Here is a 17,766-nt window from a genome sequence, read left to right as displayed (position 1 = left end):
CATTTATACCCAATTACACTACTATAAATCATACACCAAACACCCATATTTGCTACAACCCCTCAGTCACCTTATTGAGGTGATAAATTGTTAACCATAAGATTACAATTTCAACTCTTACTAAAAGTGATTTTACCATCTTAATTTGAATCGATCAGTTATAAACAACTTAAACTGCTTTATCTATCTCCTTTAGAGTCTTTTTCCCATTATGATCAAAAGGTGAGGTGACAGTAAAATACATTTCTGATTTCTGAACAGGAAAAGAGGAGATTCTTACTACTACCAATTTTACAACTCCAATCCAACTGTACATATTACACAAAAAGCAAAGCTTGGAACAGTGAGCACCTTGAAGTTAGATAGTTAAGCAAACCCTTCCCCCAATAACAACTACTAATAAAAATAAAATAAAATAAAAAAGGAAAACAAAAATAGAAGCAGCAAACTGATAGGGTAACTAGAGATAAGTGAACATAGGGTTCCATACTCGGATTTTAGATGCTGAGAAGATCAGGTGGTGGTGACTGAGGTGGTGCCTGCATTTGGTCTTTCAGGTCCCTTGGAGTTGTGCTGGGGGACTCCAGTACAGAGGCTGATGGTGGAGGGGACTCTGTGACTGTTGAGTCATCCTGTTTGTTGTTTGGTGGTTTGGGCAGCTCTGTTAGCATTTGCACCACCTCGCGCATCTTTGGGCGCTCCACCGCCTGTTCTTCCACACACAACATTGCTACATAGAACACGTGCATTGCCTCGTGAAGGGGGACAGTCGAGAGCCTCGGATCGAGAATCTTGAGCACTGCTTCCTTTTTCCCATCTGTGATTTTTCTAACCCATTGGACTATGTCGACACCATCACCAAACTCCCCAACTGGCTTCTTTCCGCTTATCAGTTCTAGCAGCACCACCCCAAAGCTGTAAACATCGCTCTTCTCATCTACCTTCAGTGTATAGGCATACTCTACAAAAGAGCAAAAATATTATGCTTGAATCATTGGTGGGATCACAAAACACAGTAGATTAATAATTACCCTTCATTAACTAACTTCCTGAAACAAGTAATTGTCAAGTACAAACTAATTCTTTATTTTGATTTGTTTGCAGGGGAGAGTTCATCTTGAATTGCTGTCAAGGCAACTAGAGCGCTTTAATACTCATTAATACCAACCCACCAAACAATATCAAGGTAGTTAGTAGCCTTATTTATTCCACATTTCTATCCTAAACAGACAAAGGGCGGTGTAGAGCTGTAGATGACTTTGTTGTGGCGTTCACCTATCATTTAAATGCCAGAAAAAATGAAAGTGACTTCACATTCCAATTGCCCGATTTACTATCTAGGAAAGACAAGCCCCGGCATTTAATATGTATAGAAAAGTTTGGCCCACCAATATAAGATATCACAAATAAATGAAGTTTCATTGAAACCTATGACTAGAAGTTTCAGAGAGTAGCAAACAATTTTAGCACCAAGGAGCAAAATGAATTAAAGCACATCTAATCTAATATATAAAATAAAGCATCATTTCTGTAGATTACCTGGTGCAATGTATCCATAAGAACCTGCAATAGCAGACATGCATTCTGATGTTCCAGAATCCTGCAAGAACTTGGCAAGTCCGAAATCAGCAACATGAGCTTCATAGTTCGAGTCCAGAAGAATGTTGTTTGATTTCACATCACGGTGGAGGATCAAAGGTGAACAATCGTGATGCAGATAGCAAAGGCCCTTTGCAGCCTCCACAGCTATCTTATACCTTGTATCCCAATGTAAATGACCGCCTTTCTTTCCGTGAAGCATTTCACCCAAGCTCCCATTGGGCATATACTCATAAACCAAAAGATTTGTTTCATGGTTTGAGCAAAAGCCTAATAATCTGACAATATGCCTGTGCCGGATCCTCCCAAGAGTCTGTATTTCTGCGTTAAACCCATGATCATGTGAAGATCCACGGCTCATGGCTGGCAACCTTTTCACAGCAACTTGTTCCCCATTAGGCATCGCTCCCTTGTAAACTATTCCTGCACCTCCTTTTCCAATAATGTTGTCCTCCTTCAAGCAATCAAGAACATCATCACAAGTGAAATCTAGGCGCTGAAATGCAGTAAGCTTCCATGCACGAGCCTCGCTAGCCTTCTTTAATGAGCGGGCCTTTATAATTGCTGCAACAGCAAACACAATTGAGCAGACAAGCAACCCGATAACAAGCAAGAGCTTCAAAGAAGATGAGAATCCCCCTTTTGCACGAGGCTGACGAGACCCATCAACAATACCATCTTTGCAAGGTCCCAAATAAGGGCCACAGAGATCAGGGTTGCCCAAAAATGAAGTGTAATTGAAATAACTGAACTGGCCAGTCCCCGGAACCAATCCAGACAGATTGTTATATGAAAAGTCCACTGAAGTTAAACTCTGCATAGAGGCAATTGGCGCCGGAATGCTCCCAACTAAGTGATTCCTAGACAGGTTCAAGTAGTTTAATATCCTCATTCCTGTAATCTCAGTAGGAATTTCACCAGAAAGTTGATTCCGGCTGAGATCAACAAATGTCAGCAACTTGCAATGACTTATCTCTGGTGCAATGGCACCGGACAAATCGTTGTGGCTGAGATCCATCTTTGATAACTGCTGCAATTTCCCAATTTCTGCAGGAATGTGGCCGGAAAATTTATTTCCATCTAGAAGCAGCTTCTGCACACCTGCAAAATTTCCAATGCTCGGAGGCAATGGCCCAGCCAAATGATTGTTCGAAAGGCTGATCTGTCCAAGACTGGAAGAGACGGAATGAGTCTCTGGAAAAGTGCCGGTGAGGAGATTGTCCTGGAGTTCAACTTGTGAGAGCTCCGGCAAGCTCAGAAGGCCTTTAGGAATGGAACCATTTAGATAGTTCTCCCCCATCCTGATTCGATTTAGTGACCGACACTGCCCAAGAGATTCCGGAATCGGACCAAATAAGAAGTTTCCGAGAGTTATTAGGGTCTGCAGGTTGTTTCCGGTGCACAAATTTGTGGGCAAATTTCCGGTCAATTTGTTGGAACTGAGATCCAGAAGCTGAAGCTGACCATTTTTCCCCAATTCCTGTGGAATGCTACCGGTGAAGTTGTTTTCCCATAGCTGCAGCACCTCCAGCTTCGGCAAATCGCCGATAAAGTCCGGTATTGATCCGTGAAGTTTGTTCCGGAAGAGGTTTAGAAGTGTGAGATTCTTAAGCTCCGCGAATGTGGACGGTATTTCGCCGGAGAACATGTTGTTCGACAGATCCATGGACTTCAAGCTCTTCAGAAACCCTAGCTCCGCAGTTAACGACCCGGTGAGACCGTTCACTTGCAGGAACAGCGTGTCCAGGTTCTGCAACATCCCTATTTCTGGGGGAATCTCGCCGTTGAGTCCACAGTTAGCGGCATCGAGGCGAATGAGATGAGATAAGTTCCCCATTTCCGGCGGTATTCCACCGGAGAAGGAGTTGTAGTAGCCAATATAGAGCTGTTGAAGCTTAGTGAGGTTTCCGATCTCCGGCGGTATCACACCGACGAGCTCGTTGCCAGAAACCGCCAGATACTCCAGATTCTGGAACCTTCCATACTCCGGCGGAATGGCACCACCGAAGTAGTTGCCTCCGAGATGGAGGTGCCGGAGGTTCTGCAATTGGTAGACTTCAACCGGCAGGTCACCGGTCATATTGTTATTGTAGAGGTCGAGAACCAGGAGGTTCCGCAGGCGGGCGAGCTGCGGAGGGAATGTCTCGTTGAAGATATTGTTGGAGAGGTTGAGGTAACGGAGGGTAGAAACGGCCGAGATTCCCGGAGGAATGGGGCCGGAAAGTTGGTTGGCAGCTACGGAGAGGTTGCGAAGGAAGCGGAGGTGGCCGACGTCAGGAGATAGGACGCCGGAGAGGTTAAGACCGGAGATATCAAGAGCTGTAACGCGACGGGAAGAGTCGCACGTGACACCTAGCCATGTGCAGTGAGAGGTGGAGACATTCCATAAGGCCAGTGCGGACTGAGACTCGTCAGCAAACGCCGCCTTCACGGCCAGCAAAGCACGGTACTCCGGTATCCGCCACCCTTTTCCGGCGGCGGCGCAGTGGCGGAAATGTAAGTGAAGGATGACAAACAGAATGAGAAGGAACCGCATTTTCTCCGCTCGATCGATTCACCTCTCTCGCAATCTCTTTCTATATTGCCCACAGAGTGTTCGATAAAAAGCCCCTTAAGAAATTATGAGAGAAAGAAAGAAAGAGAGGGCGTCAGGCGGAGGAAGTGGTGGTTGTTGTTTTGGGGTAGGCGGAGGAGTAGAGTGGAGTTCAGTGAGCAGAGCGGGCGAGGATTGCGTTCATTTCATATTTTTGTAATGCCGGGTTTTTGTTTGATTTCTAGTAAATATAGGGTCTTATAAGCAAAACTTTGTAGTGTTACCCCTAGTCAGACCTGAAGCCCCTCAACTTTTTTCCCAACTTTGGAATAACCCCTCTTTTTTTGAGAAAGTTTCAAACATTTTGGACATCCTTTTCATGACTAAATGTTCAAAATATATGGAAAACAGACAACCTTAGTGCTCTTTACTTATACTTTTTTGTTTTGCTTTTTATGTAAAAGAGCTGTATTGAGTTAAAGTAATAATTTAAAAGTTAAATTCAAATTAACTTGTCTTTTTAAATTGAGTATACACTAGCTTCACCCTAATCTTATGTGACATACTCAACTGAAAAAATCTTGACAAAAATTAAATAGATTCATGATTTTTTAATACGAGAATTATGTTTCACCGGTTTATAACTTGTTTTCGGCTATCATTATTGTTCTTATTTACTGCATATCATTTTCCCAAAAGACTAGCTATTATATGAGCAATAGAATTAATGAACTATATTCTAAATTGCCAACTCAAATTAGTTTCTTCTTGTTTAGGCAATTTGTTATCTTCTATATCTCTATTGCATCATCTTCTTCTCTTTTTGGAGTGTTGACAAGAAGAATGAGTTGTTAAGTATCATATGCTGTCACGGATGGCATATTCATGTGTATAACTTTTTTTTTCCTCATCATCAATAATTTTTTTTAGAAATATATTCATTAGATTACTTATAATTTAAATAGAGCGAGTGTGTTATCTCTTAAGAAAAGTTTTTAGTTCAAGAGTTGTAAATGAAATAGTATAGATTTGAAAATTTTACATCCCAAATTCGCCACATAACTAAATAAATAACATAGAAAATAATAGACATGGAAGAAATTAAATATAAGAATAGTTGCCAAAGGCCTTGTGGTCAAGCGGCATAGTTGTGACCCCTCAAATGAGAGGTCTTAGGTTTGAGCTTGGGGCTTTAAGTAGTACTCCTAATAGAGTCAATAGTATTCAATATATACATACATACATACATACATATATATATATATATATATATATATATATATATAGTTTGATCATAATATAATATTGTTATATTCAAGATTTAACATACTAATTCTCAAAAAAAAAAAAAAAAAATCATAACCCCTTTCAACGTGATTATATAAATCAATAAAAATTGATGTGCACTACCTACCCATCACAACCAATAACATGTTAAAAATTGATGTGCACTACTTACTCATCACAACCAATAACATGTTCTTCCGTTTGCGATATCATGAAACATGCATGAGTATCCCATGTTGTTCTCTCGACACGATCACGTTTAGGCTAACTGCACGTATCAGTTGCGCACACTACACGTCACCCCAAGATGACATTCAATTAGCCCAATGCCCCCATCAAGTTATCAACAATAAAATACACTAATTTTCCTTAAACCGAGTTCAATTAAACAATATTTCAATCAATTTCAAATTAGTTAGAATTCAATATCATATCCTAATATTAAAAATCATTGTTAAAAAAACAATATAATTAACTTCACAAACAGGGCTATTAGGACATGTTTTGATCTTTTGAAGTGGGACAACTAATCAAGCAAGTTTGGTGATTGGAATAATGACGGATCAAATAAAAAAGTGAAGGCCAACAGATAGTAAAGCGAAACCACAGGGGCTAATTTGCAATAATGAAAATTTCAAGCTCACAATGAGATAAATCAAGTCAATAGTCAATACACTTCATTCAAATGAATATATCAAAAAATATTTAAAATATTAACTTAAAAAATATTAATATCAAAACTAAATTTTAAGTGAACTTAATATTTTATTTGTTTAGATATATTCTTAGTTATATTATATACATATATAAATTTGTATATCAAATGTAAAAATCTTACATATATTATACTTAAAAATAAATAAATATATATATATATATATATATATATATATATATATATATATATATATATATTCCATTTAAACCAATCATCATATCCTAAAATATTTTAAATATAAAGTTTAAAATTAATTCAAAATTAAACGTGCGCTAATTTTATAATGTTAATCTAAAAAAATAAATAAATATTAATCAAAAAAATCTCTAAACAAAAAAATAAATAATGAAAAACTGAAAAATAAAAAAATAAATAAAAAAAAAAACTGAGAACAATTTTATATAATGTAAGGAACGAGAATCATCACATGCTTAACGCATTTTATTTTATTTTTTTTAAATAATTTTTTTTTCTAAATTATAAAAATGATATTTTCTTTTGTGACGAGAGAATCTTGTAATCACTGTTTTAAAGTATGTAATAATTTTTTTTATAGATAATAGTTCATAAACTATGCCATAGTGATAATTGTAAATTGGTAAAGAAGTGATGAATTTACATTATTCAGAAGAGATATTTATACTACAAAGGTGAAACTGAAACTACTAAACTCAAGGTAACCACAACAATAAATACGAAACAAACTTAACAAACTAACCACAACCAAGCACTATATTATCTCTTATCATGCCCCCACAAGATGGACAGCCGTCCGGCGAGGCCAATCTTGGACACCAGAAGCTGAAAGCGGCGCCGTGGTAGAGGCTTCGTAAGAGCATCAGCCAGCTGATCATCACTTGCAATATTAGAAACACGAAGTGCACCACTCTGGACACGCTCACGAATAAAGTGAAAGTCAAGAGCAACATGCTTCATACGAGAATGAAAAACTGGGTTTGCACAGAGACTGGTTGCGCCAAGATTATCGCAATAAATAATTGGTTTCTCCGGGAGAGAAAAACCAAGCTCACTCAGGAGAGATGAAATCCAAGCAAGTTCCGCAGCAGTACCAGCAACAGTGCGATATTCGGCCTCCGTAGAGGAACGGGCAACAATTCGCTGTTTCTTAGAACTCCACGAGATAGGATTACGTCCTAAGTAAACAATATAAGCTCCTGTAGAGCGGTAATCATGCTTGTCACCAGCCCAATCAGCATCAGAGTAAGCATGAAGTTGCACCGGTGAATCAGCAGAAAGGAAAATACCATGATCCAAAGTTTCGCATAAATATCGAAACAAACGTTTCAGTGCCGCCCAATGGTCTACGGTTGGTGCTGCCAGAAATTGAGAAAGTTTATTAACAACGAATGCTACATCTGGTCTGGTCAACGACAAATACTGCAAGCTCCCAACTAGTGCCCGAAACTCAGACGGGTTCGAAAGAGTGTGTCCGGTTGTAAGACGTAGTGGAGGAGAAATAGCCATAGGTGTGGCCACAGGTTTAGCATCCGCCATCCCCGCACGACAAAGTATGTAATAAATGTACTTCCTTTGGTTGAGAAAGAGGCCGTGAGAGCAAGGAGACACTTCAACACCAAGAAAGAAGGAAAGAGAACCAAGATCCTTTAAAGAAAACCTGCGAGCCAGACAAGAAATAAAGGAGCAAACAGATTTTTCATGTTTGCCGGTTACAATTATATCATCAACATACACAAGGACATAGACAGAGTCCGAGTGATGAGTATAGTAAAACAATGGAGTATCTGCCTTCGAATTTTTAAAACCAATCTGCAGAAGGTAATTACGCAGCTCAGTGTACCAAGCCCGAGGGGCTTGTTTTAGACCATACAACGACTTTCGTAACCGACACACATGCTGAGGTAGTGTACGATCAATAAAACCGGGAGGCTGAGTCATGAACACATCTTCATTCAAAGTTCCATTCAAAAATGCGTTGTTAATGTCCAACTGACGAGTTACCCACCCATGAGTAATAGCTAGACTTAAGACCAGCCGAACAGTCGATGGTTTAACAACCGGACTGAAAGTCTCAGTATAATCAAGCCCTTGTCGCTGATGAAAGCCTTTGGCAACCAGTCTAGCTTTGTACCGAGCAATGGACCCATCTGGATGATACTTGAGGCGGAAGACCCATTTGCAACCCACCAGATTGTGAGATGGATCGGGGGGGGGGGGGGGACAAGATCCCAAGTCTCATTATGAGCTAACACTGCAAACTCATCCTTCATGGCTGCCAACCAGTTTGGATCCTGCATAGCTTGCTTAACAGAAATAGGTTCAATAGGAACAACTTGAGCTGATAAATTGAGTTTTCGAATGGGTTTTAAAATGTTGTTTTTCGACCGAGTGATAACGACACGTGGGGCAGGAACTGGTACAGAAGCTGGTTGGTCAGGAGGAGAAGTAGCAGGAGATGAAACTTGACTCGTTTGTGAGCAACTAGAGGGAGAAGAGTGGGATGTAGAACCAGGCAGAGATGGTGATGGAGACGACTGAGTATTTTGAGTAGGAGGTGAGGGGAGTATAGGTGATAGAGGGGAAGTTATAGGGGAATTTGGAGGAAGATTATGTAGGGGTGGCGGTGTGATGTTTTGGTAATGTGGTTGCGCCGGTGAATGGGCGATCGAAAGAGAGATAGAACACCACTCACCTGCGCTGGAGGACGAAGGGCGGGAGAGGTCTTTAGCAATATGTGCAAATGGGAACCACGCTTCAACAAACCGTACATGTCGAGACACATATATACGATTTGTAGTTGGTTCTAAACAATAAAAAACATGTTGAGATGCCCCGTACTCGACAAAAAACACAAGGTAATGAACGAGACTGAAGCTTGTGGGCAGTATATGGTTTGAGCCATGGATAACACAGACATCCAAAGCTGCGAAGACTAGAGTATTTTGGTTCACTACCAAAGAGTTTAGAGTAAGGGGAGTGATGGTTAAGAGTTGGTGTGGGAAGGCAATTAATGAGGTAGACTGCAGTGGAAAAGGCAAGAGTCCAGTAACTAAGTGGTATGGAGGCTTGGGTAAGAAGAGCAAGACCCGTCTCAACGATGTGACGGTGTCGGCGCTCCGAATACCCATTATGCTCGGGAGTGTGTGGTGGAGAGGTGAGATGAGAGATGCCACTTAGTGTTAAGAAAGATGACAAGGCTTTGTACTCACCACCATTGTCAGAGTACAAGGTTCGAAGTGTTTTATTAAAAAATTTCTCAACAATAAACTTAAAGCGTACAAACACATCATATGTGTCAGACTTCCGCTTGAGTGGATACAACCATACATATTTTGTATAGTGATCTACAAAAATAATATAGTATTTGTAATTATCAAAGGAATGTAGTGGAGAAGTCCAAACATCACTGAACACAACCTCAAGCGGTTCTGATGTAGTAAGAGTGGAGTTTTTAAAGGGAAGTTTATGACTTTTATTGCTAAGACATGCATTACAATGTGACTGAGCAAAAGAATTAGAAATGCCTAAACGAACCAAGAGTTGGTCGAGGATGGGAGCGGAGGGATGACCTAAGCGGTGATGCCAATTATTGTCACAAACCATTGTGGTGAAGACATGAGTAGACACACTAGGAGACGTCGGCCACTCATAAACTCCGTTTTTAGATGGTCCGGTTAGGAGGGGTGCCCTCGTCTGAATGTCCTTAACACAAAAGGTAGTGGGTGAGAACTCAATAAGGGAATTATTATCACGACAAAATTGTGAAATAGAGATAACATTTCGACACATGGTGGGAACACACAAAACATTAGAAAGGGAAAATGACTTAGATGTAGAAGGGAGAGAAACAAAACCAGTATGTGAGATGGGAAGACCAGAACCGTTCCCTATCATAACTTCATCTGTACCATCATATGGTGTATGAAGAGCAAGATTTGAAAGATCTGTGGTAACATGATGGGAGGCACCACTGTCTAGCAACCAGGAGGGTGCAACTGGTGAGGTGGCAGCAACATGAGCCTGTGGTTTTACCTCTTGTTTGCGTGTAGGACGAGGGGGAAACTGAATATTTGGGTACTGTCCACGAAAGATAGAACAATGAAAAAGAACATGACCTTGAACATTACACCACTGGCAGCGACCAAGAAAGGGTTTTGGAGCAGGCCGGGATGAATTGTTTGTGAAGCGGGGATATGAGGGTTGCCGAGTCTGAAAATTGCTTACTGGTCGAGTTTGAGTGGGATGAGCTGTAGCTGGAAACGTGGTAGGAGGAGTTGCACGGTGTAGAGCAAGTTCTTTGTTAATTAACTTTTCATGCAACTCTTCAAACGAGATGATGGAGTCACGTCCATTAACAGCATCAATAACAGATTGGTAATCAGAATCCAGACCATCAAGAATTTTGTCTGTGATATCTTCATGTTCCATGGGTTTGCCTAAAATGGCAAGTTCATCAACAACTCTCTTGATTTGGTGTATGTACTCGGTAATTGTGGAGCCGTCTTTGATGATATTCTTGAGTTGATCCTTGAGTTGCTTTATGTGACCACGGGTGGGGCGAGCATAAGTATTTGCTAGGATATTCCATGCCTCGTGAGAAGTTTGGGCACTCGAAATGAGAGGCCCGACAGCTGAGGACAAAGTACCAGCTATAGCGCCAAAAATGAGCTTATCTTGGCGTATCCAAGTGGAATAAGCAGGATTTGGAAGTACGCGATCTTGCACAATGATAGTAGCAGTTGGGATGAGTTTACTGCCATCAATAAAATGTTTAAGATCATAGCCAATAAGAATGGCTTCAAGCTGAATTTTCCATGTGAGATAGTTAGAGGAAGTGAGTTTTTGAATGTTATGAAATGTAACCACAATTAGTGGTTGGCTAGGTTCAAGATGATTAGGAATGGTATTAGCACCTTCAACATTAAGTACCGTATTAACTGGAGTGGGGGAGACAGTAGGTTGAGTATTTGCATCATTAGCAGCCATGGAAAATAGAACTTAAGGTGAAGGGAAAAAAAATATAGTTTAGATCGAATAGCTCTTGATACCATGTAAATTGGTAAAGAAGTGATGAATTTACATTATTCAGAAGAGATATTTATACTACAAAGGTGAAACTGAAACTACTAAACTCAAGGTAACCACATCAATAAATACGAAACAAACTTAACAAACTAACCACAACCAAGCACTATATTATCTCTTATCATCGCATCAAGAAGACCTTGTGCGTAGACTTGAATAATATATGATAATCGGGTTTTACCCATGAGACAATATTTTGTTGTCTTTTAATTAAATATAGTCCCTTTTTATCATTCAATTATTTATAAATTAGTGTTTTTACTTTCTCAAATATTTACAACATATTTTAACATAGTTAGAATAAACCAAACTAATAGAAGAAGCCACTTTGGTCTTTGGATAAATTTAATAAACAAAAAAGTGTTATTTTTCTTATAATTTAAAGACAAAAAAATGTTTTTTCACTTCATTTTTTTTAACAAAGGGATATTTGTATTTGTATTTTTTTTTAAATCAAAGACAAATTTCAATTAAACTGAACTAAAGAGAAGTGAATGAATACACTCAGGAAGGGTGGAATCCCAAAAACCAGAGTCAGGTTGAGATTGAGAGCATGTTGGCCTTGCTAATGTATGGCCATCAAGTTCAGTGATCTCTTAATCCAACTAAAACTAATATGATCAAAACTAGCCATGTTGTTATAACATTGATTTACAACAACTCTTGGGTAAGAAAGGTCTTTGTTCCTTTGAATTAGAGTTGCAATAGGACTGACACAATCAGACTCCAATCTGATTGTAGTGAAATTACGATTCTTAGATCATCCGCATCAGTTGGGGAGATTTGGGGGATAATGGAAGAGTGATTAGGAAAGAGAATGTAGGAGAGGAGAGAAAAAAAAAATAACAAAAACTGAAATTGAAAAAAAAATAATAATAATAATAATAAACTGTATAGCGTCAAGCGCGCCCGTGTAGCCATGGGCTGTGCGCAAACGCGCACAGCCAGTGCTAGCTTTATTTTTTTATTTTTTCTGACATTATCTTGATATTTGTAGGACAAATATTTTTTAAAATAACCCCACCCCACATTTGTTATTAATCCCACTCAAAATAATTCATCTGACAATAACTCTATAATAACCACAGATGTGGATGCTCTTAAGCCAAGAAGGGCTTCTTGCAGGCCATAACTTCAGCCATGAAGGGATCAAGGGATATTTGTATAAAAATATAAAATATTGAATAATATAACACAACATTTTGAAATTAAATGTTCTAAAAATTTCATAATTTCCATTTTGAAGAATATTCAAATAGAAAATGTAAAAATAGTGGTTAGCGCCCTAGAGGCTTAGAGCATGTGTTTTAATTATTTATTTATTTATTTATTATTATTATTTTTTTTTTTTTTTGTAACACATGATAGGGAATTTTGTTGTATCACGTTTACCTCTTGAACTTCAAATATTTTATTATCTAAATATAATAATATTTGAAAATTATTATAATTTTTGTTTGGGAATAATGGTCAAATATATCACTCAACTGCACACCAAAATACAATTAGGCTATCAAACTAAAAAACAATGCAATTAAGTCCCTAAACAGTACAAAATCATACAATTAGACTCAAAATGACCTGTTTACCTGAAAGTATGCTGACATGGCGGTTATTAATTTTAAAAATAATATTTTATTTATTTTTAAATAAAATAATTAATAAAAAAACTAAAATAGACCGATTGAAGTCGAATCGTCTCCATGACCATGGAGACAAAGGTCTTCATCTCCGGCCATAGAGACGAAGTTCGCTGGAGACGATTCGTCTCTGGCCAGTATGTTTTAGTTTATTATTTTTTAAAATTTTAATTAATTATTTTATTTAAAATTATTTTAAAATATTATTATTTTTAAAAATAACAAAAAATTGGTCATCGAACTGCACACGATAATGTAATTATGCCACTGAACCTAGAAAATCAACAATTGGGTCTCTAAACTAACCAATTTCAAACAATTTCTTCTAAATTGAATGTTTCCAATAGGTTAACAGGTCATCCTCTCAAATTAATTATTTTTTAAAAAATAATTTTTAAAACTAATTATTTAATTTTTTTTAAAAAAAAAGGACTCCGGCCAGAGTCCCTTTTTTTTTTAATTTAAATAATTAATTTTTTAAATTTATTTTTTTAAATAATTAATTTGGGAGGATGACCTATTGAAAACTTTCAAATTGGAAGAATTTTTTGAAATTGGTTAGTTTAGGGATCTAATTATTGAGTTTTTAGGTTCAGTGGCCGAATTGCACTATCATGTGCAGTTCGATGGCCTATTTTATCCTGTCTACTGAACCATTGAGTCACCGTGATTTACATCCTCTCACATGCTCTGTCGGGTCGGAGTGTGTGAGGTCCTTAGGGTTGGGAATAACAATTTTTGGGACAAGGTAAACGAGTCATTTCATGTCTAATTGCATGAGTTTTGTTGTTCAATGTCTCAATTGTATTATTTTGCATTCGATAATCTAATTATATTTTGATGTGCAGTTCAGTGGCGTATTCGACAGTTATTTTTTTTTCTTCTTAAAAAAAAAAGAAAAAAGAAAAATTGAAGGGGGGATTACATAGTAGGTAATTATTAAAAGAAGCAGTAATAATTTAGGTGCAGAGGAAGCTAGAAAGAAAGAGAAAGTTGGTCAAATTAATAAGGTTGACTGACGATTGTGAAACACGACAATTGTTGGGTTTTCGTGATACCATCCATCTGCTTGTCGTCCCACCACAATTAACTATACATATCATGGATTGCTTAAACCTTCGCTTCAAATTATTATTATTATTATTATTATTATTATTAATCCCAATATTTAAACTACCCAGAAAAAATAGAGTTAATTTTATTTTTAGTCATAAATTTATATGTGATAATTAATTTTTAGTTTTTTTTTATTAGAATATTTTCATTTGGTTTAGTATTATCGTGGTATGATCAATTTTATTATTCCATCACCAAAATTGTTGAAATGTTATTAAATACAAAGACATTTCATATTTATATACAAAGTAAATTGAACCGCTATATTTTTTTATGTTTATTTTTTTTAAAAAAAAAAATCATAATTGAAAACTGAGATGTCATCGTATTTAATGATATTTAAACTATTCTGTTGATAAAAGACAAAAAATGATCATGTCACAATAATGCTATGACTAAAAGTGAATGTTCTGATAAAATAAAGTTTAAAGTATACTGCCACCTATAAATCTATGACAAAAAAAGAGGATTAACTCAAAAAATATATATAATCTCTTAGGGGGCGTTTGGTTCACGGAATCTTGGATTACCCCAGGTAATAGGATTACCTCCAAGAAGGTAATGTGAGATGTAGGGAATGTAAGATTACCTTGTGTGTTTGGTTTGGATGGTGTAATATAATATTACCTTGTTTGGTTCAAGGTTATATTTTAGATTATATGGATCAATTTACAATAATGTCCTCAATAATATATATATATATATATATATATATATATATATATATATATATATATATAATGTGTGTATTTATTTATATGTATGAATGTATATCAATGCTTAAATATTAAAAAAACTAAATATATAAATATACATATGTATATTTGATTATATAAACATATATTAATTTCATTATTATTATTATTATTATTGTTATTATTATTATTATTATTATTATTATTATTATTATTATATAAGGATTAGTTAACAAGGGCAAAGTTGGAATAATTCAAGGTAATCTAAGATTACCTAAAAAAATGGGGGTAATCACATTACCTTGAAACATTACCGCCACATCAGCTTTCAGGTAATGTAACATTACCAGGTAATCTTATAACTTGAACCAAACAAGGTAATATAACATTACCAAACTCAGATTACCTAGGTAATCTAAGATGACCTGAACCAAACGCCCCCTAATAGTAATGTTGGTATTAATCTCAACACTATAATCCCAACATATAATTTTAAGTGACAAATCTAAAAACATAATATATGCCAATACAAGTTATGTCCTTGATTTTTGTCCCTTTTTTATATGCTAGTAAATATATAAATTTTGCTTTAATTGTTGTACATTACATTTGTATTGGACAAAATCGCCCTTACATCGTTATAACACCGTTAGTATTTAATATATCAACCAATCTTACCATACACCTACATCTATCATATCTTTTTCTTATTTTTAATTATCATTTTATTAAAATTATCATATAACAATTAATTTAATTATAAATTATATTTTATTAAATATTTATATGAATGTTAAATTATATATATATATATATATATATATATATATGTGTGTGTGTGTGTGTGTGTGTGTGTGTGTGTGTGTGTGTGTGTGTGTGTGTGTGTGTGTGTGTGTGTGTCAATATATCATATATGTGGGTGTTAGCTTAATATTATTTGTAAATTATTATTATATAAAAATATATATTTTTTTTGTTTTGTTTTGATCACTATATTATTCAAATATATGATAATTCAAAAGTATCAATGTATCATCACTTATAATTTTAACTAATTTTTTAAATTTTGTTACTTAACAATATTTTAATATTGGGCATAGGTTTTCGCGCATCGCGTATACAAAATGCTAGTAGTTATTATATTTGCGAATATAAGTCATAAATAACCACATATATCATCATATTGACTGTTGTGTCAATAAGCGGGTATAATTGAACTTCTAGCTTGGCTGATCGACCTTCTTAACTTGAAAGTTGAGATAACAATTTGTCCCGTCTCCGACGGTGATTCTCGATTTCGGTCCTGACGGGGTTGGGGATAAGAAAATTTTGGTGAACAATGACATAGACGGAGAATGTATGTAATTTTTTATTGGGTACGGAAATACCCTTACCGCCCCGCCCTGTCTCCGAATAATTTTATATATATATATATATATATATATATATATATACTAGCATTTTGTACGCGCGATACGCGAAAACTTATGCCCAATATTAAAATATTTGTAAGTAACAAAATTTAAAAAATTAGTTAAAATTATGTTTTGCAATTTCTTAAACTGATGATACTTTTGAATTATCATATATTTGAATAATATAGTGATCAAAACAAAAAAAAATAAATTATACTTTTATATAATAATAATTTACAAATAATACTAAGCTAACACTCACATATATGATATATTGATATAGATACACAAATAATATACATACACATACATATTATATATATATATATATATATATATATATATATATATATATATATATATATGGTACACATATATAATTTAACATTCATATAATATTTAATTAAAATATAATTTATAATTAAATTAATTGTTATTTGATAATTTTAATAAAATGATAATTAAAAATAGGAAAAAGATATGATAGATGTAGGTGTATGGTAAGATTGGTAGATATATTAAAAACTAACGGTGTTATAACGGTATAATGGTGATTTTGTCCAATGCAAATGAATGTACAACAATTAAAGCACAATGTATACATTTATTAGCATATAAAAAAGGGACAAAAATCAAGGACATAACTTGTATTGACACTTATTATGTTTATATATATATATATATATATATATATATATATATATATATATATAGTATTTGTTGCACTTTTACTACATTTTACTTGCACTTAGGTGCACTATATGAAACTGGTACTTGCACTTTTAACACAATTTACTTGCAATTCAATGCTCATTTATTTACAAAAATGTCAATGTGTTTTTTTTTTTTAAAAAAAATCAGTATTTTTGATCCGTTAGATCTGGACATGTGGATAGCTGTGATTGGTTCTTAGTCTCTCATGGACAACCCATTCTCACCTGAATAGCCACACACACACACACACACACACACACACACACACACACACACACATATATATATATATATATATATATATAGAAAGAGAGACTTATATTTTTAGTTTATACTAATTTAAGATTTTGAATAAGAGTTGACCGAGGACGGGGAATCTCCGTCCCGCTTAATTCTCCACGGGAACAAGAATGTGAACTATTTTCAATTCCCTGCTGGGACAGAGACGAGGTCGGAGAGTATACTCCCTGCCCTCGCACCACCCCGCCGTGTTGCCATCCCTACGAGAAAGGAATATGTTTTCAAATTTTATGACTGAGGTAGATTGGCTTTCGAACTTTAAGAGTCGATATTATTAAGAGGTAGATATTAAACTAATGCATGATTCACTATAAGTGTTTTTTTTTGGGTTGGTTTGATTGCAATAGTAATCCGTACTATACACAACACTTAGTCCATAAGTGTATTGCGCCTCTGCATTATTGGAGCAGTGGCTAAACATGTACGTTGAAGCAGACGCTACGATTTACGAATATGTTATGTCTCGCCCCTACTAACCTCTAACCCCGCACCCAAATCCACAAAACGACAACCAACTCTTGGGACCATTCTTGGATATATATACATATATAAAATCCTTATGACCTGTCTGGAAAACTGAAACTAATAATTATAATAATATCGTGAAAGCTGTAGTGGCCATTATGCAATTTACCATTTGTGCCCCTTCGGCCGGAGGGCGACCAATGTGAGTGAAGTAGATCAA

The 17,766-nt window shown here is 35.8% G+C and overlaps 1 protein-coding gene across 1 annotated transcript; it reads right to left on the bottom strand.

Annotated features, from left to right (window-relative positions):
• Positions 1–228: 228 nt before the first annotated feature.
• LOC109168520 (leucine-rich repeat receptor-like serine/threonine-protein kinase BAM1) lies at positions 229–4,511 on the bottom strand. The gene is made up of 2 exons (XM_019317565.1): positions 1,540–4,511; positions 229–961 (listed from the first exon to the last, which is right to left on the bottom strand). The coding sequence occupies exons 1-2, from the start codon at positions 4,133–4,135 to the stop codon at positions 498–500; spliced, it is 3,060 nt and encodes a 1,019-aa protein (XP_019173110.1). The 5' UTR covers positions 4,136–4,511; the 3' UTR covers positions 229–497.
• Positions 4,512–17,766: the final 13,255 nt, after the last annotated feature.

This window comes from Ipomoea nil, unplaced genomic scaffold (genome assembly GCF_001879475.1).
Source record: "Ipomoea nil cultivar Tokyo-kokei standard unplaced genomic scaffold, Asagao_1.1 scaffold3199, whole genome shotgun sequence".
Classification (NCBI taxonomy): Eukaryota; Viridiplantae; Streptophyta; class Magnoliopsida; order Solanales; family Convolvulaceae; genus Ipomoea; species Ipomoea nil.
This window is presented reverse-complemented; position numbering and strand designations above follow the sequence as displayed.

Bases quoted from the DNA above. Each gene is read 5' to 3' on its own strand.
- LOC109168520 (XM_019317565.1), bottom strand. From the start codon at position 4,135: ATGCGGTTCCTTCTCATTCTGTTTGTCATCCTTCACTTACATTTCCGC. The intron at 962-1,539 runs GTAATCTACAGA...GCTCTTTTGTAG, and splicing joins TTATGGATACATTGCACCAG to AGTATGCCTATACACTGAAG.